General features: G+C 36.5%; 1 protein-coding gene across 1 annotated transcript in view; it reads right to left on the reverse strand.

Annotated features, from left to right (window-relative positions):
- Positions 1 to 27721, reverse strand: part of nlgn1 (neuroligin 1) — a 345721-nt gene that overhangs the window by 217014 nt on the left and 100986 nt on the right. Inside the window, exons 3-4 of the mRNA XM_072390215.1 lie at positions 15145 to 15204; positions 7927 to 8079 (exon numbers count right to left, since the gene is read on the reverse strand). Coding sequence (XP_072246316.1) covers positions 7927 to 8079; positions 15145 to 15204 — 213 coding nt within the window. The remainder of the gene's footprint in view (positions 1 to 7926; positions 8080 to 15144; positions 15205 to 27721) is intronic.

The raw sequence follows: 27721 nt of genomic DNA on the forward strand, positions 1-27721 counted from the left end.
CCCAAAATCAGACTCAACATGAAATATGTCAGACAAGTGTAAAGAAAAGAATGGAGCAGTCATCTAAAATGAAGATTCTTTAAATGATCAACGTTGTCATTGACAGTTGCTCAGATATAATACATCACTATGTGTGATGTCAGAGCCAGCGGCATTGATGTGTCTTAGACCTTGGAACAACTGCTACTTCATTAGCTAAGACCTTACCAGGAGAAAATGGATGTGGATGATGCCATCCTGTATCTGCTCCACAGTGTGCTCACAGGTAGATACACAGAGAGAAGTGCTGTGAGACTCATGGTCTTTCAATTCTCCAGCACCTTCAACACCAGACAACTCCTCCTACTGAGAGATAAGCTGTGGCAGATGGGGGTGGACTCACTCCTGGTATCCTGGATAACGGACTCCCTTACAGAAAGACCACCGTTTGTCAGGCTGAGGGACTGCTCCTCTGGGACGGTGGTCAGCCGCATTTGCACACCACATAGGATAGTCCTTTCTCCTGTCTTATTCACCCTATATACGGCTGACTTCAGTTACAACTCTGTAGCGTGCCACATGTGGAAGTTTTCTGATGACACAGCATTGTTGAGTGTATTAGGGATAGACAGGAGGGGGGAGTACAGGAGCCCACAACATTAAGAAGAGAGATGCCAGCAGACTGGACCGGCTGTTGATGAAAGTATGTGACTGGTACAGAGCAGGTGTCCCTAACATTAGTTGCAGAGAATAGGACCCTGAACAAGCTGCTGTCCATCATGGACAATGACAATCATCCACTTCCCTCCATATTCATCAGGCAGAGAAGCATGATCAGTGGCATATTTCTGTTACTGACATGCTCTACTGACAGACTAAGAAAGTCCTTTGTCCCACAAGCTATTCAGCTTTTCAATTCAACACAATGGTACAGGGGTGAAGTTGACTACCGAGCACTTTCTTGCCCTCCCACAATCGACAAGACAGTCAGTTACAGGCTACATTAACCTCTATGCACAAGGGATTGTGGACTTTTGTAGAGTCTATTTCAGAGTCTATCTTTTAATAACAATTTGTAAAGTTTAATTGGCATATTTCTTTTTTGCTGACTGCAAACCACGTATTTTATATGTACTGTAATTAATATAATTGACACATACATATATGGTGTCTGTACAATTCTTGAGGATAGACTATCATTGCATAGCTGTAATTTATCATATACGTAAATGGTATATGGTATACTTTAGTGTATGTGTTGTTTGTAAATGTGTATAATGCTGGATTGAAACATTTCTTTCAGAATAAAGTATCTATCTATCTATCTATCTATCTATCTATCTATCTGTAGTATGCAGCTATCAGAATGACACCACAAACTTTGATTGTGCTGTCCATTTGCTGTATTAGCCCCATTACACACACACACTAACACACTCACAAGCACATAAACATCTGCTCAAGCATGCATTCGCACACGAGCAAAAGCCACAGCTTTGATCAATAAATAAAACCATCACAGGGGTTCTGCACACGGGTATCTATGTATTCTATTTGCAACAAAGTGTGTGAAGTTTGACGTGGAGAGAAATAATCTGTTTCTCAAACCATCTTTACATCTGCTCCCTGCACTCTTACCAGAATAATCAGTTCATTCAATGCTCATGCAATCAGCAGGCCTCTCAGAACCCTGCCGGGCCAGAAGCAGCATTCAAACAAGACTGCTTCTGATACAACTATAAAGCTGACCTAAACTAAATCCCTATCTATCCGGGGAGCCAACGTATTGTTGCGGTGATCACGGATCATTATCATTTATTGATATAGCAGCATGCCTTATATAAAATATTTTCTAGAAAAGCTCAAAAGCAAAAATGCACAATTCAATTCAATTCAATTCAATTCAATTTTATTTATATAGCGCCAGATTACAACAATTGTCATCTCAAGGCACTTAAGTAATATAGTCCAATTCAAGCCAATTGGAATTCAATTCATTGTAATCATAATCCAATTAATTCATATAGAGCTAATTCAAAAAATTAATATCCTAGCTAAGGAAACCAACAGATTGCACCGAAATGTGTCTTCAGTCCAATCTCCCGTCCTGAGCGTGCCTGTGGCAACTGTGGAAAGGAACGACTCCCTTTTAACAGGAAGAAACCTCTGGCAGAACCAGACTCAGGAAGGGTGGCCATCCGCCTCGACCAGCTGGGGTTTGAGAAGACAGAAAAGAGGGAAAAGAGGGGGGAAAAACACCATAACGCCATTCAAAGGATATCTGTTGGAACAGGGAAACTGCCCTGATGGAAGAAACTGTATAAGTGATTTTCAATAAGATTTTGAAATTGGTAGTTTTTTCGAGCACATATAGTTTGTAGCTGTAGCAAAGTATCATTATATCTACATCTATAATTGCACCTTTTAATACTGTTTAGGTTTAAGTTCAATAAAATGTTTTACAATTCGCCACAACAATACAATGCTGACACAATGGTAATGGTATTGACAGCTGTGTAAGTGGAACAAAAACACTCTGTAAGGGGTTGGTGGGTGTTAAACCCTTTCACCTTCAAGTATGAGTTTGCTGGTTCAAATCTTGGTCTACACAATCTTTGACTTCTCTGATTACTTACTTTTCTACTTCGCTCTCACTAGCTAATGAGTTGAAAATTCATGTTAATAGTTAGAATTAATGTACGTAGTTAGGTTCATATGTTTAAAAAGCCTGCTCCTATTACGGCTGCCATCATGTTACGTGACACTGCCTGACATTTGCTGAACAAAATACTTTTATCTCAAAATTACTAAACCTGTGAAATTACTATGAATTGAGAGAAAAGGAAAAAGAACGCCGCAACATCAGTGGTTGCAGAAGCTAAGACTGGAAGTTTTAAACTTGGAAGGACACAATAACTCTTTCATAATAATGAAGCATACATATTTTTATGTGCATAATGGTGATCTTGGTTGCAAGGTGAAATAGCTGTGGTCACAGATGCCTGGTGCTGTAGAGCATGCCCAGGTCACCAGATTAATCCAAACCCTGATGTATCAGTAGTGCTGCTTGCATTGCATTGCCAACCTCACTGTTGCCAGATCACTATTGAAATAGCAAATCTTCCTTTAGCATTGCTATCCACTCAATGAAATAGTAATTGGGCTGAAAAAGCAGCACAAACAAAAATTGAGCAGTGCCAGACAGAGAGAACATCTGGACCAAGAGAAAACAATAATGTAATACCAGGGCAATGTAAAATGGCAAAATTAAACCAAGCCCAGTACTCAAGCAAATATATATGTAAAGTAGCTGCTATTCGATGTTAATTTAGCCAATCTTCCATTGTCACTGTTTAGATTGCATGACCCAACACAAAAGAGCAGATTACATAAAGCTAAATTCTCTTTGAGGCTGATATAGCATTGAAACAATCTTAGGGAAAAAATGCACAGTATTTTTGAATTTTCAAAAAAGCACTCATTCTAGTAATTCAGTTTAGAAAATAAATTAAGATCAAATTTATTGTCATGCACATATATATATATACATACATAATTTGTCCTCTGCTTTTAACCCATCCAGGTTGGCACCTGTTGAACATGCACATGCACAGGGTCACACACTCATAGAGACAGGTGACATACACTGGAGCAGTGGGCAGCCAATCACAGTGCCTTGCTCAAGGGCACCTCAGCTGTGGCAAGGAGGTGAACTGACACCCCTCCAGCTGTTAGTTTCAATTTTTGAGTAGCAAGAGTGGGAATCAAACCGCCAATCTTCCAGTTACTGGCAACCCACTCTAACTACTGAGCCACAGCTCTGTAATCAAAGCAACATCTCCAATATTAGACCACGTTGACTAGAGAAGACATGCATTTTAAACAAAAGAGCCACACAAAATGAATGGAAATATCATATTCTATGTGTTTTGTTCTGTTTTTTGTTTAAGGTTTGATCGCACCTAAGACTCTCAATGAACAAGTTCACGAATGGGCGTCTTTTTTTTTTTTTTGTCTGACATCATCCGGCATTTCATCTAGCTGAATGGTGAATTATGCCTAGAAGCAATAAAAAAAAAAAACAATGTTTTAGCCGTACTTGGCATATTTATAGATTGGAACAGCCAAGACCCAAAGGTCTGCTAATGATACATTTAACACACACATGCACTAACACATAGGATTATGCTGGAAATTAGAGACACAATACAGCTTCCATACCACACTGAACTTAGCTACCTAAGCACTCTGGAAAATCTATAAGCTTGAGCTTAAACTTTTTCAACATGCCAAGTAATCAGATCAGCTGTATGTCCACATAATTAAGTGTGTATATAAAATGTTTGGAGTAAGTGGGACTAGCGATTGGACAAAGTCGGTTCAAGCTTTTCAAAAATTTCTGGAACAAGTTGTGTGAGAATTACTTGCAAGAAAGTGTGCAAGTAATACAGTCGTGTGAGTACAGCAATCAACCTAAATGACTGAGTATTTGTTCTATGAGAAAAAATGAATTAGCATAAATGTCCCAAACAGAACCAGCATGACAAAATGAACATGAATGTGAAAGTTCAATTAATGCAAAAATTATCTCTAATATCCTTTAAAAATCAACAAGAACAGTACGGACACAATAGCTGACTTTTTGTTATTATTATTAATAACAGTACTTACTGTCGTTTTTATCAAATTCAAATAAATTTGCTTCAGTGTAAAAACCTATATCATGTTTGTTCCGCGAATGGTCTTCTTTGAAGTGAATGATTTTAGTTCATGGTGATCAAAGTGCTGAAAGCAAGGCAAGCAGTGGCATGCAGATAAATGGATATTTTACTGGCCAGGTATATCTTAAAACAATCAGTGGCTTGATGAATTGGCTGAATGGCTGATGTATCGCTGGAATGGAAGGGGTATTTGGAGAAGCTTTGAGTCAGGGAAATGCACCTCATCAATCAGGATGATTAAAGGTTTTGGCTGAGTTAAAACAAACTCCACACTGTGAGGGCCTGGCCTTAAAGGTACAGCATATTACAGAAATTCAGCAGCCAAAACCTGTTTAAGCTATTGGCCACTTGTATTGGCACAAATAATTAACTTCTGTGGCTTTGTCTTTGTCACAAGGTCACTATGGTGTGCATCGCATTATGCTAATCTTTATGTAATATTCAGTGTAGACAACAGTGAGGATCGAGAGGCATTTAGGATAAAACAGACCATGGCATGATTACGGTATAATAACACTACCTTTTACCACCATTCAAAATAATATCATTCCTCAACTGTTTGACTAACAGAGTACCGAACTGAGTGTTAGAGTGCAAGGCTTCTTAAGCAGTTAAAGTGTTATGTAAAACAAAGCCAAGCTCCCAGCAGATTATAAACCAAATGAAGAAGGATGGCATGGACAATGAACACTTGTCACTTTTAATAATGGTCCACTGATACCATGTATTTCATTAACACACAATCTGCACACAAGCAAACCTGAACACACAAAAGAGTCTCCATACACAGACAGTAGCATAGTATATATGTGCCCCATGGCCAAATCCATTATAGCCAAGGCCCTTTACCAATAAATACAGCTTTCTGTCAGCAACTCTATATATTTAAAGTCGCTATTGGCTCCCTGCAAAGTGCTCACTCTGGCACACTGAGCCACTGAGCCAAGAAGAAAAGTCACTGGTGCAAGAATCAGGAGATCTGTCTGCAGAATAACATTTCCATGCAGACAGGTGCTAGTGCAGCTGAATGAGTAAGGTCAAATGCACTCTTTAACCAACAGAGGCCAGCTGGCTGGCAAAAGAACATAGTTCTGTGGTTGAGAGACAATTAAAGGTTAACAGTGAGAGGAGATGTTAATACGCACTCAAATACTTTTTGGTGTTTAAATATATTTTCTTAATTCTTTTTTTTATTTTTATCTCAAATATATTTTTGCACTGCTGTCCCTTGTGCATGGGACTCACCTTAACATATTCACTGATGCTCCCATGCCTGGCCATTCCTTGTCTAACCTTGGGGGATTTTAAGAAACATGCCATCCACTTAGAGAGCTTTTACTACATGAGTTAATAGTTTGAATTTTACAAAGAAAAAATGTTTGTCCTCTACAAATTGAGGCCTGCGGTTCAAGGGAGCTCTGATGAAATCCTCCGATATTTACACCAAATGTTAAAGCTGGTGAAGCTAGTTAAAACAATAACGTAACAAAACACTTCAAAAATGTGTACACACAAAATTTTGTGTTTGGGAAGGTAAAGTTGTATATTTTGTCCACTAAGAAAAATAAAACAGATTCTTATCTGAGAGGAAACAGCAGTGATTAATCTAAAACAGGAGGGAAATAGTTTTCCTCAATAATAGGAAGAGGCCTACGGCAGTAAGGAGCTTCCACATCCAAACAGAGAGAAAGATGGGAAGAACGCAAAAATATGGAGAAAAAAAACGAGAATCAATTCAGGGAAGTAGAGATCTTTCCACACCCATAATGATTTTCACATTTAAAATTAAATAACTTATTCCCTTTTAATTTTTTACATCTTTAAGATACAATGGAAGGATGGAACTAGTAAACATCATCAAATTTCTATTTCCCAGGATTTCCCCTGAAGTAGTTATGCTTATTAAATAGAAGTAAGAGTACAACTAATTTTCTTTTTTATTTGTTTTTCAATTCTTCTAGAAAAGCTTGTCCTAGCTAGCTTTGTCCTAGCAAATCTATATTCTGGAGGCCAAATTAACAACAGATTGATTTGTTTGTTAACTACTTTTCATATATTTTCCATGAGAGAAATAACTAACATGGGAGCACTTTAAGATTGTTAGACTGGTGATTCATTTCTAGATAAAGATCTCACATAAATATCTCTATAATACTTTGAACAATCACTAAAAAATGACAATTATGTTACTGGATCTTGGACAGGTACAGATTCAGAATATCAGTACTGAACACATGCAGTATTTGTACTGTGGACTTAAGACATGTCTGTAAAAACAGAAGGGACTGGAAGTCACAGATACCATGAACGATCAAAGGCTCCTGAATGTAAAAAGAGAGCCAGGGAAGTTAGATGCACAATAGTGTGTTAACTGGGCCCAGACTATATTCAATCCTACAATAAGTACGTGTCAGTCCGAGAACACCTTGCGGCCAAAGCACACTTGATTTGTTACACTGTCTTGATATACAGCAAGGTTCTATGTGACACATCACAGAGACAGTTAGAATACAAATAAAACAACAACACGAATCAACAGATGTGTTGTCATAATATCATGACATACAAACTGAGTATTGTGCATGAATTGCCTTTAAAACTGATTAATTATTTCCAGGATTTTCTTACAATAAAATTGACTTCATGGCAGTGTGCCCAAAGTCTTTCAAACAGCATCAGTGTGTACAGCCTACTGCGGTTTCCATCTGTCTAATAAAATGCCACAGCAAACAAATGAAAAAAAATTCACTTCAAAGCAACATTCAGTCTAGTCTTTGAAAGTATTACAAGTAAGATCAACAAAACAATATGAGCAAACATCTGTAGAAAGTGGAATTTTCCAGACCTGTTCAAAAACCACTTAATTCAAGTGAGGAGCTCATATTCCACTAAATAAAACAAAAGTCTGCTTATTTTGGGATAAACGAAGAAGACAAAACAGAGCTTAAAATTAGGATTGGAAACACCTATGGTTTTCTCTCAATTTAGCATGTGAGTGTTGGCCAGAGAGAAGATTTCTAAAAGAAAGAAAGAAAGAAAGAAAGAAAGAAAGAAAGAAAGAAAGAAAGAAAGAAAGAAAGAAAGAAAGAAAGAAAGAAAGAAAGAAAGAAAGAAAGAAAGAAAGAAAGAAAGAAAGAAAGAAAGAAAGAAAGAAAGAAAGAAAGAAAGAAAGAAAGAAAGAAAGTACAACATCACTCTGTATCATATTATATAGCAGGGTCCTTACCTAGGATGCCCAGGCGGTAGTTGACCGTAATGACAATCACATTTCCATAGCTGGCCAAGATGCTGCCATCAAACATATTTCCAGTTCCTTCCATGTAGGAACCCCCGTGGATAAAAACCATCACTGGCTTTGGGCTTCCACTCTCCCTAATGTCTGGAGGAAAGGGGAGGAGGAGGAGATGGAACAGGCAGAAGGACTGATTAGATGACAGATTGAAAGTGACAGCCAAATATGAAATTTTAATACTTTGGAAGGCTTTGGCCACCACTTTGTTTTCATTTTACTTTTATATCAGTAATCTTGGCACACTGGCTTTTTAATGCGGAGACTTTGTTAGTTTTAGGCATCAAATCATTGTTTTGCCATATGAAGGCGTTACATGTTTGTGGTAATAGGAATGTGTTGGTTTATTTCATAACTTATTTCAAATTATAGACACTGTCGACGTTAATGAAACAGAATAGTTAATGTGACAAGTTTTAATTTTACTCCAGGCAATGGACTGTCAACACGCAAGAGTGGCAATCTTAACTGTCATAGCAAATTTATGTAAAAAGCATTGCTTCATTGAAATGTAAATTTGAATTCAGGTATGCCCTCTCATTGCACTAGCTGTAGAGAAATATTTGCCAAGAGTTTGTGAATATAAAAGCATGTAAGTATTCAGAATTAAAGGTTAATAGTTATATTTAAAGTTATATTTAAAATAGTTTTGTTAATGAGAAGGACAAAATGTTGATTCACAAATTAGATTATAGCTGAATAATTTCCAGAAATATGTTGTGATACGACAGTTGTATGAGAATATGAAAGAGATGATAAGCTGTCACACTTTGACAACCCTTTTTCATGAGGAGCTGTGCTCATTTGTATCTGTTAAATATGATGTCAAAGTCAGAAGAAACATGAGTTTTCTGTTAGCAGCAGGATTATTTTCAAAAGTCCCATACAGTACCAATCCTCCTTCAAGCAAAAAATCTTATGTCTCATATGTCCCTATTTTGTATCTTGGGGTCATTCAGAGATACCACTTAGATAACTTATGCGGTTATCTCTGAAGGCCCCTTTTATTCCGTCCTCTACACCAATGGGATTTCAGTAACTCTGAATAAAAAAGGTTTCTAATGAGCATTCACATTTCTAGGAGGAGCTTCCAAGTGCTGAAGTCTTTACAGATAGCATGGTTTTATTGGGTACTTTTGCTTTTTTAATTCACCATATAATTGTTTTTTGTCTATATGTTGGACAACAACAGAATATATTGCACCATAATTTGAGACTGACATGACCTTTTAAACCGACGGCCGAATAAGCTAAAGGCAAACACAAATATACTGGGAAATGATAATGATACACATTTTGGTAAACTGCTGTCTCCTTGTGAGTGTATCAGGTCTTGTCCCTTTTTCATTGTTTTAAAACTTTGTTCTTTATTATTTTTTTCCTTGTTTTTTATGGTTCTGTTTCTTCTGTCACAGTGGGCAGTAGCCGCAAATTAGCAGCACATTATAACTCTCCACTAGAGGGCTTCCAGAAACCTCCAGAAGCAAATGCGTGTTTTTGTGTCTTGCTAGCAAAAAGAGAGCAGGGAGAAATGAAAGAGCAAGTGATAATGAACAATACAGGTACTGCGTTTATTATTATTTTCTTTGTGAGTGTAATAGTATTAATGATGATGTTGATTGTGATATTGGCACAGCATTGGCAGTGGTAATTGAAACAGACAACTTCAGTGATTACATTGATTGGTAACAGAATTGAGGATGACAATAGTTATCATGGCGATGGTAATAATAATTGTAAAACAATTATGATTAAAAGAATACGCCCTAACAATGTTGACAATAAAAAATGGTAGACAAAACAGCAGCACTAATGGTGATATCAACCATGACAAAGATTATACTGAGAACTGCTGATAATGTATACAATCATAGAAGTTAAGATCATTTCATTATATTGTGGGGTGAGACATCAACAAAGGATTTTGAATGATGATTTCAAACCTTGCCAGCAATGATGATAACAATATTGATAATCACAATGATAATATGAATGTAGAAAGGTCAATGAAAGCGTGATAATAACAAAATTATAGGACATCAAGGTGGTAATGACAATGTTTTTATAACCGTTACAGTCCTGGTAATATACCTGCAGTTGTATTAACACCTATGATGATAACCCTGCTGATTATGTAGATACTCATGAAAAAAGTTACTGTGGATGATATTGAAGGAAAATAATGCTTTCTTGTCACAGCCAAGTCCATGACGATTACATTGCTGGTGGTAGCGTAGATGATGAGGATAATGAAATTTTTAAACTTTTCTATTCAAGAGTCTTAAACATTGAAACGTGGATAATGTGGACTATTTCAGCAGCCAGTAGTGATGATTGACTAAGATTAATGATGGGCTGCACAGTGGTGGGGTGGTTAGCACCGTCACCTCACAGCAAGAGGTTTCCTGGTTCAAATCTTGGCTGGGGCCTTACTGTGTGGAGTTTGCATGTTCTCCCCATGTGTGTGTGGGTACTCTGGCTTCCTTCCACCCCCAAAACATGCATATTAATTGGTGATTCTAAGTTGATTCTGGCAGTGAATGTGCATGGTTGTTTGTTGACCTCTCCAGGGTGTACCACAAACTTGGATTCATTGCATGACATTCAGCAACATAGATGGATATTACTGACAAATGATGATATTACAATGATGCCAAAACTTATGCTGATGATTGGAAGTGGGGCACATTTACAGTTTTGAATACTATTAATACTGAATAATGTTTACGATAACGCTTTGACCTATTCAGTCTTCACATGAGAATTAGGTACTTTTCTTGAGGTGTGGATAACTTTACCTATCTTTCTATTCTTTGTAGAGGGCATGCATAACAACACTGTTTGGTGGATATGTACCTGTGCTCTTTTACAGGAAAAATGAATGAATTCCTGCCTCAGCGAGGTGCATTCAGCATAGCTGTTATAGCTGCCTCTTTTTGTTCTGCACTGAAGGTCAGCAGTAATGAGGTGAGGTTAGTGTAAAATTGTCTTAGCTCCGTGTGAATATTTGATGGATCTACCTGAATTTACTGTACCTGGATGTACTAACTGAAACAGGTCCCTGCATATACTGAACACGCTATACCTTGAGGTTATCAGCTTATTGAGACCCTTGTCTCTCCTTCCACTCTTAGAGCTAATCAATTAATCCTCATTTAGCTGGTGGAGGACTTCATCACTTCCTATCATAACTTTGCATAAATTGAGTTAATGATATATTTAAACTGATTACCAGAACCATTAATATTGATATGATTATCAAAATTACGCTTTCACAGTTATTACTTTTTTAAAAACAGTGACTGGAAACAATACAGAATATTAAACTATTATAAACTAATATTTTCTCAGTGAGCAAAAAAAAAATATATCCTTTACATTAAAGTAGTGAAAATGAGATTAATGAGTGAGGGACAGTTGTATGATAATAAAGGTACAATGCCAGCATGAAGCTGTCCAGGGTGAGGTTATGATCAAATAGATTTAGGTGCTTTAGATTTCTCAGAACAAACCCTGAGCTGCAACAGCTATGGTAACCTCTTCCTCTCTGCTGTTGTAGATGACTTATCATCTTACTTTTTTCTCTTTTTTTAATTTATCATTGTATTTTCTAAATATTGTCTCAGATCTCTTTTGTTATAAGTGTCTGCAGTCGTAAAAAAATAAAAATAAATAAATCATGTTTGATGATGTCATAAATATGAATTGAAAAGAAAAATGGACTGCTTATCTAGTAAATCTATAAAAGAACATAAATACGAATGGGGAGGTATGAAGTTCAATTAACAAACAAAACACTTTGGAAATAAAATGTGGAAAAAAAAACAAAGAGAGAGTAATTAAATAATAAATATAAGTGTACAATTCTTCAATGTTTTTATTTTGACTTATTCTGTTCCACATGGCCTTTTACTTTCAATTTCTCTATTGCTACTGCTTTTACTTTAGCCTTTGATATTTTATCAAAAGCTTTCAGAAATGTAATATTGCTTTGGTTTTAACTATTTTTCTTTGTTCTTGCCTTTGTTGTTTTGATATACCATCCCTGAATATCTTTTGCCATTTCCCTTGTTTTAATAGCGAGCTTCGCATATCCTCCTGTGTATACCTAACACAGAGTAATTTGTGTGTCTGCTTGGTAATTCCCACATACTAAACAGAGGCAGCTAAGCCCCACTTCAGTGTACGCTTACTTACAACAAGACAGCGTTGTGGAATAGACTCGGTGTCATAGGCAGCTCAGCCATGACCTTTTCCCATTTTGCCTCTGTAACAAAGCCACATTCATGTGAAACAGCGTATAGAGTAAAGCAAATTTTGAAATATTGCTTCCTGTTTTAAACTTTGCATTTACTGTATAAAACTAAGTTGGGTCTTGTAGTCCATGCTATCAAGTTCTTACCAAACGACGCGAGAATTCGTATGTACAGGATTGCAAAACTCATCTTAAAATGGAAGAATAGCACATGCAGTGGTTGAAATGGCATGAGTGGAAATATATGGAAATTGTAAAAGTGAAGGTATGAGAAATAATGAAAACCACAGCAATGTGAATTCTTAAAGAAGAATTATTCACATTTTACAAAAACAGATGATATGTTATTTGGTCATATGAATATATTGAAAATATATAAAATATATTCAGGAAAATAAATTAAAAGTAAAAATATTTTATTTATTCCAAAAGAAATTATATTATGAAAATGTATATTGTATTATGGAACATATATTATAGTTATATAATATATATTATATTACACACCGACAATAATAAGAGCTTTTTTAAATTAACAAGAAAGCAAGGTTTAATGGTAAACAAGACTGTGATTAATGTAATTTCAAGCTGCCTAACTTGCTTTTTGTGGTAAGCATGAGTTTAATGGGACACATTTGAGCTTTTATGAGCCTTTCTTTGGTTTACATGATTGTCTTCATGGCATGAGCAAAATCCATATTGTTGTCCCTCTGAACACTATCTGTGTACTTTATCTATGAGAAGCCTAATATCTCACAGGTATTGCCTTATAATACTTTACATGAGATTCCTGGGGCCTGTCAAGAATTTAGCAAATTCCATAGTTTAAAGGATACCCACTTCTAAACACTCCAGTAATTGATGCTATAAAAATGAGAATGTCTAAGATAATCCTCCACTATCAAATCCGTTTACATTTCTGTTCCCAGCACAAAAAGAATTACAACCCCTGGCTTCACTGAGTTTAAAGAGTAAAAAAAATGCAAGATTTGCCGATTGGGAGGGGTGTTGAAGTTGAAGTTGGGAGGATAATCTCTGATTGTACATCATTAGGTAAAATGTTAAGAGCGAGATCAAGAAATGATGAGGCAATGGGAATGGAAAGGTTGGTCAGAGTTGGCCTGACAAAGTGTGTTACTGTGCGTTCATAGATATGCGTGTTCTAAAGCATATTTCCTCTATGTTACAATGCATTCATTTTCTGCCTTGCATCCTTTATCGAGATAATACTTGAGGCTTGCTGGGATTTTATTGAATAGATCTGTGTGACTTTCTAGAATCTTATTAGTGTATGTGCGTGTGTGTGTATGTGTATGTGTGTGCCTGAGCTTCCAGAAAAACAGCATTATTTCACAAATCAAAGTCATCTAGGTGGTGGTGAATCTTATGTGGCTGTCATTTCTGTTTAATTAATGACATTATACAGTAGAGGTGCCTTATTAAGACTCTCTGCTTGTCACTAAAATTGCACCGCAGCAGTCTTAAGGGGATATTGTTCTGTCTCAAAATTTCATTAAGGACATTTTGATTCTGATATGGCTTTTCAAAGGACTTATTTTTGTGAAAAATCAAGCAAAAGTACACCTTTTGTATTATTGTAATCATTGCAGTTAAGCAAAGTATCATTTATTTCAAACTGCATTTGATTTTAATATCAAGAGAAGCACTGTTTCAGTTATATCGTCCTTAGGCATCTATTTTCTTTTAATAAATTTATGCTGAGCATTTACATAGGATTAAATGTCTTAAAGCATTAAATCATGTGAGAAATGCAAATACATTTCTAGACCCTTTTAAGTGTTTCAATTGTTTATTATTGTTTACAGAGCAGATATCTCAGAGCTGCCATGTGATTTATTTTCAAAAATGAAGTCAGTTTGACTGAATCAGGTCATGGATGTAAGAGGTAATTAACACGCCATGAATACTATATATGGCCATACAGCGTAATGTTCAACACAGTGCCGATGCACTGCGGCCATGTTGGTATCTAGGATCACCTTTATCACATGACAGATTTTTCACATGGAAAAAAAACAGCCCTTGGCAAAACTTAGGAACAGACTGGAGAAACCTTAAATTACAGAAAAATGTGTCATAAGTGTATCTAAAGGATAGTTGATAGTTTGTTGATAGTTGATAGCATTTGATAGTTGTTGCTAATGCACTGTGTCATATAAAGCAAAGCATTTTGTGTGTGCCTGCTAGTTTATGCAATCTTCATATGATGACCACTATCCTGTCTTACCTTTTGCAGAATTGGTACTCAGGAAACGAAATTCCACAAATTAGGCTTTTCCTCTTCAACTGAAAGTAGTATCTACTGAAGATACTAATTCTAATTGCCCTCTGCTGTTTGCAGTTTATAAAATCTAAAAATTATGGTGGTGTTGATTGGAGCAACAGGAGTTATGTTGCAATTATCAAGTCATACAGACTCAGGTCGCTGATTTGATGCCCAAAGTGTGAAGTGTTAGTATTGTATACAAGCCAGTTAGCCAGTATCAACCTTTTCAAACATGACCACATTAGGGCAAATTAAAAGAAAAACATGCAAAAATGTGGTTAGAGCTGGCTGAAGGGTTAAGAGTTACTTCTATGCAACATAGAAAAGAAAAGAAAATGTGAAGGAAACAGCAAATCCAAGCAGAGAATCTATGCTACAGTATTGATATCAAAGAATGGTGGGAGACATGTAAACTTTAGACATCAAGCTGAAAAGGACAAAACACACCAGCCCAAAAAGATTTTACGAGTAAAGAGCAAAAAGAAAATGTCCAATACTTTCAAAAAAAGGACAAGAAATGTAAGAAAATCAAAGAAGATAAAAATTGGAGGAGAGAGGGTAAGTTTGGTTTCTCTTGTCATGCAAACCAGATTGGCATTGGGGGAAAAAATACCTTCATCGTCCGCGTGGTCATTATCACCTAAATCATCATTGTGTTTCTTTGTAAGGGGACCTATAGGACCAAGAAGGAGAAGATGGAGGAAAACAAGGTGATCAAGAATACACACAGTTTTCAAAAGATTTTCTAAAAAGATGAGAAAGTTTGTCAGTGATAATAGTTTTTACAGCCATTCTTTGAAGAAAAATTCTCACACCAACAAGAACTTGGAAGACATTGCTAAAATGTCTATTTGGCATGTTTATGGTGTAAGAGTTTGTTTAAGATGGTTACAAAGCAAGAAAATAGGGACTTTAAAAAAGAGGCAAAAAGATTAGCTCTCTGTTAAAAATGAAGAATTAAGTGAAGATAAACTCACAGGATCAAAAGACATACATTTCAGTTTCAAACAGTGCATATAATGGCATGATTTTCACACAAGAGAGGCATTATGCAATTAATGAGAACTGAGAATTATGGCAGAGAAAAAAGGTGACTGTCAATAACGCAGCATCTTTCAGAAGCAGAGCATTCAAGAGAACCGTGTTACCAACTGGACCAGTTGTGTGTTCAGGGTGGTAACCTAGTATAGGCTAAAATGGACACAAACACGCATCCTGCATCTTAAAATTATCTTAATGCAAGGCCACTGCAACAGGAAATGTTAATGAAAGAGAGAGAAAGTTAATTTCTATTTATCTATTTACTTTGCCTCTTCTTTTCAGATCACTATTACAAACCATGAATAATCTAGACTGTAAACTAATTGCCAAAGCCTTGTTCACATGGATATGTACCAACACTTCAAGGGTCATAATTCTAAAGCTTCCAACACATCCAAAAACACTAAAAACAAAGTCATATTTTGAAAATTGAACAGTTTCTTCAAATTAGTTTTTTATTCTCTCTCTCTCTCAACTGATGCGTTTGTGTTGTGTTTAACTACCTGATTTAATGCTTTAAAAGGGGGAGTGGTCAGGTGCTTCATCATTAAAACCAACCTTTGTCAATTTAAGACAAGTGTCTTGTGCATACAAGTCCTGAACACATGCCACTGTAAACAGATTCAAACGCACACAAACAAAACAAATTCACATTAAGAAAATGTAAGGGGAAACGTGTCTTCAGATCAAATTCATGCAACCTTACAAAAATGTATTTAAGATAGCATGATGCATGCCATGCAGAAAAACAGTTTCCATACACACACACAAACACATACTGACACGTAGAGCAATGACCCCCCCAGAACATGTGATGCCACAGGGCCTTAAACTGCCATCAGGTGATGTGGAAATGATTGTGCACATCCTTTCAACCACCTTAAGCACCCAGCCAGTAATATAATGCATATGTTATTGACAACAATTTGACTTGGTAAAATTAATATATTTATTAACATTCACTCAGCGTGAATGTTAATAAAGGGCTGCTATATTAATTTTGTAACATATAATTCTGTAAGAAGAATAGTAAAATGTTGACTGTGATGATCTGAACAAGTGATTGAAAAGAGAATAGGAGATGGATAACCCAAAAGGTTCACAAGTGCATTAGTAGTTAATGTTGATGAGATGTAACTCCACTTTAACATCACTTTTTGTTTTTAATTGCTTTATATTTATTGTAAAGCCAGGTTCTTCTTTCCAGCTTCCTGCATTTAAGTTTGGCCAACAGCAGTCTCCCAGTTCTCTTTTGTAATTTTGACAAGCGATTTGATAAGCAGGAGCTGACTCATTGCTTTCCATATGCTGAGTATACACAAGAGTCACCTATTTATAAAACGTGGAACGTCTTGGAAACAAGGAGCAAATGTGTGGATAGAAGGATACTGTGCAGAGGGATGAGTGCTAAACAGTACAAGAAGTTTATAGCAAATTCATGTTAGCCATTTAGCATATGTCATAGGGAGTAATAGAGAGCTCCATTTTAATACAAATTTAAGACAGTATAGCACAAAGTAAGTCTTTATTTCTAAGCAAGACTTGTTTTAATATTCTCATACAATCTGCAATGCATGTAAAAACATATGGTTGATAAATAGTAAATGGACTGCACTTATCTGGCATTTTTTCTGGTTCAGTTGGCCACTCAAAGTGCTTCTTACACTCCAAGCCACATTTACACACACACTCATACAGCATGCCCTTGTCTATACAATGTTAGAGGCTATACAGTGTTTTTTTACTTTATCACACACATTCAAACTCCATTGGACTGATCGATAGGCAAAGTGGGGTTCAATGTCTTGCCCAAGGACACTTCAACAGGTGGTCCAGGAAAGCTGGGAGTCAAAACACTGATCTTCCACCTGAGCTAGAGCTGTTTATACATATATGTAGAATATATAAAATAACACAAACCAACCTTCCAACTGGATGAAAACCACTCTGCTGCTAGAGAGTAATGCTTGAAGAGTAACACCAAGTTCTAGTGAATGAAAGCAGGAATAGTTCTGATTATTGACAACATTTTTTTAGCTATCCTCCACAAAAAATAAGAGAATGAAAAAAATGTGAGAGATGAAGCTGCTCACTGGATTGTCATTAAAGTTGCATCTTTTTTTCGAACTGGGGGGTTAGTGAGGATCAGAGCAGACAAGACAGCTGCATGACAGCTACTATCACACACATACAAGCACAAACACATACACAGGAGGAGAGAGGGAAACAGAGATCATGTGTCAATTCTAAATTGTCCAGTGACAAGCAGGTCCTGACACTGACCTTTACCCTCCTAGCTGCCATTGTGAAATGTGTGTGCGTTCCCTTGTTTGTGTGAGTGGCTGATGCTCAGATACTAGTGGGGTCTCAGATGGTGTCAGCTCTGATTAGGAACATGAAACTTTTATCTATCCAACTTGCGTTTTATCCCTGCATCTTTACTTTTATCTACTCAGACTGACATACTAAGATAATTTGCTCTCTCTTAAACCTCTGGCTCTGGCTATTTCTGTTAGGGTCTGTCGTTTTTTGGACTTTGGTCATTAGTTGTTATTAGGATTCATTCTGTTTGTTTTGGTTTAGTCTCGGTTTGTCTTTTTGTTCATAGCTACTCCTTGCATGCTCTCTGTCCTTGCTTTTGATTGGCTTTTTGTTTAAGCTTAGTTTGTTTGTGTTCTTTAGTTATTGGTTTGTTATCAAGATTTCTTCAGTTTGTATTCAAGTCTTTAGTTGTATTTATTATTAGTTATTTATTATTATTAGTTATTATTAGTTCCTCTCATGTTTGGTCTTTTTTAGTTTTACTTTGGGTCAATTAGTCTTGTCTTGTCTTAGTTCTGTTTTGTTTCTTGTTCCTCTTTCTCTCCTATAGTTTTCCTCAGTTCCCTTATGTCTGGTCATTACCCAAACTTACTCACCTGTGTTCAATCTGTCTCAGCTGCAGTCACTCTCTAATCATCTCCCCCACAGTCTATAGTCTCCCTGTTTTTTCACAGTTTTTGTCAGAGCCTTGCCGTTACAACCTCTTATTCTGTTTCAAGGTTGGTTCTAGTTCTGGTTAGTTTGTCTTTGTCTGCACTTGGTTTTTATTTGATCAAGTATAGTTCCTTGGTGTTTCTGCTCGGCCGCACTTTCCATTTGAGTTTTAAATCAGTTCAAGTTTTCTCCAACCTCTGGTTTTCTCTGAATCTGCATTTGGGTCCTCACCAGATCATTCTCCACAATTTGTTAAAAAAAATCCCTCTCTTTCTTTTAAAGAAGGCATGGGCTGCCTGAGGAACAGTCGAGCTTCCACAATGCTTCATTATAGTGAGCGGGGTCAAATTTGGAAGGAAACAGAATCCAGACAACTACTGGAATACATGGATAGAGGAGGAGGAAAAAGCCCTTGTCACGTTAGAAAATCTTATTTTTTTTATCTTGTGAAGAGGGATTGGATGAAGAGGAAACGGGTTTAATGGAAACTCAAATGGAGAAACAGAAATGAGAGGGGCAACCGATAAGAACAAAACAAGCAAAGTATCAAATAAATCAAGTTCCAAACCCATTTCACATATGCATTGCTTTCCATTTATCAGGTGGCTAATCAATGTCTTAGTGTCATGTTTGAATCAGGATTTCTTCAGAAAGGTAAGTATGTTTCAAGCACTTTTCTCCCATCAGTTAGATGGTCATTAAAAGATGTGCAAGTAAACAATTTGATGTGGTTGTCTGAAACTAAATTTCTAGCCGACAGCACACATAATCAACATTGTGTTGTAATTTTTATTTATCATTCAATGAAGCGAAATTTGTATTTCCAGATGACTTTTTGTCCATTTCTTTTTTCTGTTCTCACACCTCCCAAGAACCCGACAACAGTATTGATTGGAGACCAATGAAGAGGAGTTTCACACTCTGACATTGCAATAACCCATGACTTAAATGCCTGCTTGATAGAAAGGATGATACACACACACACACAAGCACAAAGTAATACACACATACAAACTTGGCCAGCAGGCTTTCCCCTTTTCTGAATGAGGTAATCATTGAGAGCAGACCCCAGGCATTGATCGAACATTCTGCACATATCCTATCCCTACATACATATTGCTATCTCTATGCATCAGTCAACATCACAATTGGCATACAGCCAGACTAGCTTATTCAATCACCAGTGACCATTTAAAAAAAAGGAATCCAACAGAACACACCTCAACGAGCAATCTAAAACTGACCTTGGATGAAATCCCCCCCAGGATGTCAACTATAAATACAGAATCAATTCCTAGGGGTAAAAGTGGGAGTCACACTTCAATTTAAAAAAAGAAGACAATAAAAGTGTGTATTCATGAAGATGTGGTGATGGGTTTCATTAAAACACAGTTTAAAGGATTGATCAAATTCCAGGAAATACATTCTTTTATGTCTAGGTACTTTTTAATACCCTGGCATGGTTTTGACAGTAAAATCCAACCACTTTATGTATATGTTTTTTGTCAATATATATCTCTTTGAGGCTTGTCAAATATTCTATGATGTGACAACAACTTTGTAAAACAAGCATTTAATTGATTATATGTAGATAATTCTCTTCGACTAGGTAATAAAAGCTTACGTATCTTTCATCCATCCATTTTCTATACCTGGTTAATCCATCAGTCGGGTCGCGGAGGGGCTGGAGCCTATCCCAGCGGCCATCGGGCGAGAGGTACACCCTGGACAGGTCGCTAGTGCTGTATCTTTATTTACTAAAAATATTCAGTAAAAGTGATCCTAGTCACTGGGTTTGTTTTATAAGTGCAGAACATTGCATTACATGTTGGTCAAATATTAAAGCCAGGCATCTTTATTTGGAAAAAAGCAATGATTAGCTGATAATTTCTAGTCAAAAGATCAAAGTAGTGTTTCAAGTTTTTGTGAGTAACTTTTTTTGTCACAACTTTTACCACAGAAACCTGAGTTCAATTGTAAATTCATCTGAGTGGGCTGCAATTGTATGCAAAACATGTGGTTTCCAAAGACCGCTTCACCAAGAAGGCTTCAGAAGTGTGTTTTTCCACACTATCTCTTCCTGCAATTTCTTTTCATGCTGTTAATGCCCACACTGCGTGCAGGTATGTCTATCATAATTTATTTCCTTTTCTATTTCATTTTGAAGGAAAGGTTGAAATCCAAGGGATATTTTATCACTTGATCACTGTACATTGATAAAAAATTTCTAATGAAAATGTTATTATACATTATTGTTGCATTTTACATTAAATACCCAGAAGTACAAAGAGTCCTGAAGGAGATGGCATTGCGCTCACAAAGCGCTCAACTCAATAGGACAGAGTTCCTCTGGCAGCACATGAAGGGACAGATATGGATAGCGTGAATCTACAGGTACACTGTGGCAGGTTGTCTAAGATAGTTTGAACAACATATATTTTATACTGGCAGGATTTTATTTATTTTTATTTTTTAGACATTACCTAAATATGGAATTAAAAAAAAAAAAAAAAAAGTATACTGACTTTATGTTCATAAGTATAAATGGCTGAACAAAATACAACAGACATAATGCACACCAGACAATTTCTGGCATAACCCAAAGAACCTTCAGTCAATGATTTTCAAAAGCCTTGTCTCTTCCAAGTGTATCATACGAGGAATAGGAAGGTCTGAGTACATAATGGTGTGTCCTCAAACTTTTGAAATTGATATTGGGCTCATTCATACAAAACGTGAACCGTCTATGAAGCTATTTATCAAAACAGTTGTGCAGAAGATAACTGTATGAAGATGCAATTCATCAATATCACTGTGAAACATAACGTGTATGAAGTACCATAAGAATGATTCAAATATGTCAAGTATGAATGGGAAAATGCGTCCCAACATAGAAGATCTAAAGATGTCAGGGTTATGGGCAGGCTGGGGTTTTTCTCTGTATTTTCCTTATAGGTGATATGGTGGGCAGAATTCTTCCTGTCTCCACCTTCTGGCATAGCTGTCCTTCCCATGCTTGCAGTTACACACCTGCAAATCATCGCTCATCAGGAGGCTGTGTTTAAGGACTGACTGAGGCTACAATTCTCCACCAGATCTGCTATGGTACTAAATATTCACCGTTCCTTGACCTCTGTGTTTTTGTACTTGCCCTTTTGTAATTCCTGTTTCTTGCCTTTCCTCAACAATTCTGTCTTTGGAAACAATTTACTCACCTGCAGTACTCATCTGCCTCATCTCGTGGAAATCTAGTGTAAAGTCTCCTTAGTTCCCCCTTTTTGCACATTTCTGTAGATCACTGTCCTCTCTGGAAACTCATCCTCCTGCCCACTCTCCACCGCTATATTACCACCAGTACTGGAACCCAGCCTGCCTGCCAATTGTCTCCCCTGTAGCTGAAATACTCCCTACAACCAGTAACAAGTATCCACCTTAATTCTCTGAAGTCTGTCTCCAATCACTCTCTACCTACCAATGATAACTCTGCCTTTCCCTCTTTATAGATGCTTCCAGGCCATCAGCATAGCCACTGCTTTCAGCCAGATCAATATTTCATCCTCCATGTGTTCATTGCTTATTTTAAATAAATCTTTTCAATGTGTTACCTGCTGTATAAGTCCTGTTTTTTGGGTCCAGAAATGATGAAACCATGGTAAAATATTATATAGTCCTAAACAAAGATTTTTCACACAGAAGATGATGCATTCATTTTGAGATCATCATCATGCACTTTGCCTGTAGTATACAAAAAAAGATTTTAACTGTATAATACAGCTATGGTTTTGTTCTGTTGGTGAAGAGTGAGACTCAATTGATTAAATCTCAATTCTGTCTATCTCCTCCTCCTAATATTCTTTTATATACTACAGGCAAAGCCTCTGATCTTATATCCATGAAGGACTGAAAAATAAAAGTCCTATGAAATAACAGAATAAACTGGGTGACTGCTCAACTTTAAAGATGCCAATCTGTATGCGTCTGTATGAATGTTTGTAATGTTTAGATAACCAACGCTAAGATCTAGAAAATAATGGCAAACAAAAAACATATATACAGTATGCACAAGGGGTGTAAAAGATTAACCAATGTTAACTGAAACTGACTTTAACAATAAATATGTAATTATTTTAGGAGGCAGAGCCCTGGACTAAATAAAGAGGTTTGCTTCAGATCTTACATCGAGTCAAAGTGAGATTTCTGTGTCAGAGTTAAGTGCCAGTGTGGGTCCATACCATGTTCTACAGACCCACTCTGAAAATGGCAGGTTTCTGTGATATAATATATACATTATATCTGTTTTAAACTAACTAAACAAATTAAATTTAAATTCCAATTGAACCACTTTTGCAAATGGTCATCTTTGCATTGCAGATTTAAATTACCATAGTATATATACTGAAGCCATTCAAATCAAGAGCAGGTCATATTACCAACCATCCGTCACTTGGATATGCAACTGACTCAACCTGGATTATAACATAACCATAATTTTTATTCCTCTTTTTATGTTTGGTCTATTTCCTTTCTAAAGTTTTAAAATATGTTAAATTAAAACCTACAGACATCTAAACTCTAGTGAAGTAAGTGTATTCACATTTGCCTTATTTGATCTTCAGGTCGAACAAATTATATCAACTCTGCTTTCTTGGAGTCTTAACTCTAAATGTTATGATAATCTAACTTCAAGCTTGAGATTTAATGAATCAGTTGTGGATCCCAAACATATGATGATTGACTGGTTGATAGATTTATAGATAATAGATCACATATCTATATCCTTCTGACATGAGTAACTGAAGGGAGTGTGTACACACGCACGTCAGTACCTGTGGAATACAATACAAAATGCATCTTCTGGTGCCGACAAAGCCCAAAGGAACAGCAAGAAAGTCAAAATCCCATAAACACAATACACCAAAACAACCTATGAAAAAAAGATATTCCAAGAGAGCATCTGCTACAGTGTCCATATAATTCCCAGGTTCTTAAAAATGCTAAAAAAAAATCAGATTTTCTTTAAATCAATTTGAGGAAAGAATCAGTCTTAAATATAATTTTTCAAATCTAAATAATAACCTGCAAAGCTTTTCTCAGCTATGAAATCAGAAACTATATTGGTGTGATGCATTTGAGAACAAAAAGCTGTAAGAATGCTCTAATGTCTCTTTCATCTTATTTCCATGATGCATTTCTCATTCTTATTTCTTTCTTCTTCCATCCACCAATTTCATTTTCCTACATGTTCTTTTCCTAGTCTAGTTCTCCCCCTATTAATCTTATTCATCCACTGCTCCCCTACTTCTACCGCTTGCTGAATGAAACAAACATTCCCAGCGTCAATGTCCGTGAGCCATTTAAAGCAATGAAAAAACAGTGAATAGACAAAGAGGAGAGAATGTGAGCGAAGATGTGTGACTTGTGTGCAAATAAGCAAGAAATTAAGGCCGAAAAAATAATAAGATAGACAAAAATAACATAAATGAAGCCCTTTGTTCTCATTTTATCAATTTTAAAGCCATTTATCAACTGAGATTACTCTAAGACAAGTTCCACATCATAGGTTAAAGACAAATTTTGCTCTGCGCTGAAGTGCCGAACGCGAAATAAGGGGAAATCTTTGCAAAGTTCTTCTAGAATAGTATTAAAATACTCTTTTAAGAAGGAGTCAAATATGGGAGAATTAGGTTATGTGTTATCAAAAAATGAAAGCAACAGATAAAAGAAAAGGTACATCATGTGCTGCAGTGAGTTTACCAGTCTTCAAGGGCACTTCCACATCTATTTGACTGAAAGCAGTAGCTCAGTGATGCTCTGTAGTAGCATTCACATCTCAGACATGATATGTGGATCAGGCTTATTTAACTAAACAAATTAAAGAGTACATTAGGTTAAAAGTTCAACCAAGCAGGAAATGACACGGGAGTTTCTACAAAAAGAAATGTAGCGTTAACTACATGCAACTGAAAAGTGAAAAGCAGTTGCCATATGTTGTTATATCGTTATGAGGACTTTGTGGCTTTTTAAAGTAAACTTAAAGGAATGAGTTTTGCTCTCATGTGGAAACACTCATATCAATGGACTGTACTTGTATAGCGCTTTTCTAGTCTAGCTGACCACTCAAAGCGCTTCACTACATGCCACATTCACCCACTCACACACACTCATACAGCACGTCTTAATTCTACACATAACTACATGCTTTCTAACCATTCATACACCGATGGACACATCGGTAGGCAACGTGGGGTTCAGTGTCTTGCCCAAGGACACTTCGACATGTAGCCCGGGACGCCAGAGTCGAACCACCGACCTTCCATATGAGTAGTATTTCCCTCCTGCGACTTGTAAAGGCGGTACTTTAGAGAATGGCATTATGGGTCGTATTCAAGGTGATTGACTGGAGGACTTGTTGGTAGCACAAGTCCAACTAGCCTAAAAAAGTATATTTTAGTTTTAATAATTCAGAATAGGCCAGGATCAATAGGCAATGACAGATTTATCAAAATGGACAAAAGACTTCCAACTCGTCTGACTGATAACTGTCAAGCAGGTCCAAGGTTCTCGTTCATTGTTAACTTTACTGACACAAGTAGCTCTTGGGAATTCAATCCATTTTGCTTGTGTGGTTGCTATTGTTTTTCTTTTTTTTAAATTATGATCGAAATATCAAAACTCCAAAAAAGCTCTAAATTGCAAAAAGAGGTGACAGAAAATTTATTCAAAGTAATTAAAGCATAATTGAATTTCTTTTGTTGTTGAGTTGTAGTCTATCAGAAACATGTATAACCTAACCTCTGGAAAAGATGTTACAAACATGGGACTGAAGCTATAATAACCAGGCTGCTGCCATCAACCATAATGTTGCTGGATTTGCAAGACTTGGCTCATACATGATTGGAAGATTTAACTTTGGCCACAGTGACTCCACAGTGACTCCACAGTGACTCCAGTAATCACTGGCTAGTGTCAACATATACATCTCAGGATGTGTCAGGACAGCATGTCTCTCATCTAAAGAGAGAGGAGCTTTTTTCTTTTCTTTTTCTTTTTGTAAACTGACTCATTGGACCAATGTTGTCTGCTAATGGGCCAGTGGCCAGTCCATTTATCAGGGAGTCAAACTGTTTTTTAACCGAGCCTTCTCTCCTCACGCAGAGACTTGTCAGATCTGCTCTGTTCACACACTGCACTGTGAAATATGGCATGACAGGAATTGCAGAGGTTTTAAACCTTCTCACACAAGAAAGAAAAATTAATTTGGACTTCAGACTTTGAGGCAATACTTAGCAGAAAAGATGTTTGTGTAACGCTGCCTAAGTATTACTCAGGAGAAAGAAAGTATTGTAACTTATGGGTGATGTCAGGTTCCAGCCAAATGTTTATCACAGCTTTCTTTCTATTCAAGTAAGAAGGTAAGTGACTATCTAAAGGTTTATCACACCGTCTAAATAAATCAAAAGTGCTTTCTTCATTGCAATCCACAATGAATCACCTACAAACCGGTATTGTGTTGCTTTCTTCAGAGTACAAGACAAAGGGCAGTAAAAGTGGTTAAAAGGTGAAATAGGCTACGATTTACTGGATGAATGTATTGCTTGTGACTTGGTCTTGGCCTGATGAGTTACCATGACAGCCAGAACGTGTAAAACAGCATCTGCCAAATAGTGTTTTCCCTTCTGTGTGTGCAAGATGTAAAAGAGATCTTAAAAAACAAGCATGAGGCTTTATAGTGACAAAACCAATTAGTGTGAAAACCATATGCATGCAGCTGCATGTCTCTGAATTCCAGATGTCTCTTTTACCTTCATTGACAGAAGTCTTAAAAATTTACAGAGGGCAATCAACCATGTTTTGATTTTAGGCTACAAACAGTACGTCTTTAAAGCATGTTACAACTTCAAGGCCACATTCTGCTTCTCATATTTCAGACCAATATTTCAAACAGTTCAATCATCTGTGTCATTAAATATGAGGTAAGGACATGTTTTAAGATCAGAACAATAGTTAAGATTGTCATAGGATGGTACAGAGAAGTTTTGGGAAAAGCCCCTGGTAAATGACTGTCCTCTTAACATATGGATTATGTGTGTTTAACAAATATCTCTGGAGTTGGTTGTGGACCCAAGGAGGCAAAAACATCAATGACAACTGTGGTGCTGAGCTCATTAGCCACAAAGGGTGTGGGTGGGTGGTGGGTGAAGACATTCTGTTCGATGATTTACACAGTTACTGAAAACTGTATAGTACTGATGCACAACCGAGTGAAAGCCAAAAAACCCGAACTGGAAAAGACTGTTATTACCGTATATAATGAAGCCAGAGATACAAAAAACATTCCATGATAACATTTCACTTCAGCTAGACAGAATGAAAGTCACCTTCTACTTGTACTGTGAAGAGATTGATAAAAGAATAATTTCATTTGATTATTAACACCATATTGATTATTAACATTATTTTTGTTGCAGAAGTACTTATTTCCCATTTAATTAATTATTAATACTAACATTTACAAAGGTTGCCTCAAATTCGCTCAAAGACTGGATGAAAACACAGATGCCTATTCAAGATTAATTTTATACTTTTTTTCAATGCTCGACTCCAAGAATCCATGCATTGTCCTGTAGTTTATTTTAATGTAAATGTCCCTCTATTTCATCTATAAATGTAAAGCATAAAAATAAATAAATGCATTTGCAACTGAGCAAGTTCATGCTAATTGACTTGAGTTGCCAGCTGACTGACAGTCGACATGGTGACTGGTTTCTAATGGTAACAGAACATTGCATTTATTAAATCAAGTGTATGCACAACTATGTATCAGGATTGTATTATGAGGTCAAATGTGCCCAGTTACATTTCCTGATTCCACATTTTTTAGTTAAGCCCCATGTCTAAAAGTATCCTCATGTAGAAAAGGTCAAGTGTGTCTAATTATCTCTGTGAGGTTGATGTGACTACACAACACAACTCCAAGCTGCTAATTGCCACTGGCAAATAAAGAGATGCCATATTGACATGTGAAGAGTTAAGGACATGCTGCTATTGGCAACACATTTGCCTGTCTTTCTGCAGTGCTCTACATTTTCTAATTATTGACTCAGAATATTCTTCATTCCTGAATCTTACTGCTTGTACATCATTACCAGCAGTGATCAATCACTGATTATTAA

The sequence above is a fragment of the Leuresthes tenuis genome, unplaced genomic scaffold (genome assembly GCF_036924035.1).
Source record: "Leuresthes tenuis unplaced genomic scaffold, fLeuTen1.0.hap1 SCAF_7, whole genome shotgun sequence".
Lineage (NCBI taxonomy): Eukaryota > Metazoa > Chordata > Actinopteri > Atheriniformes > Atherinopsidae > Leuresthes > Leuresthes tenuis.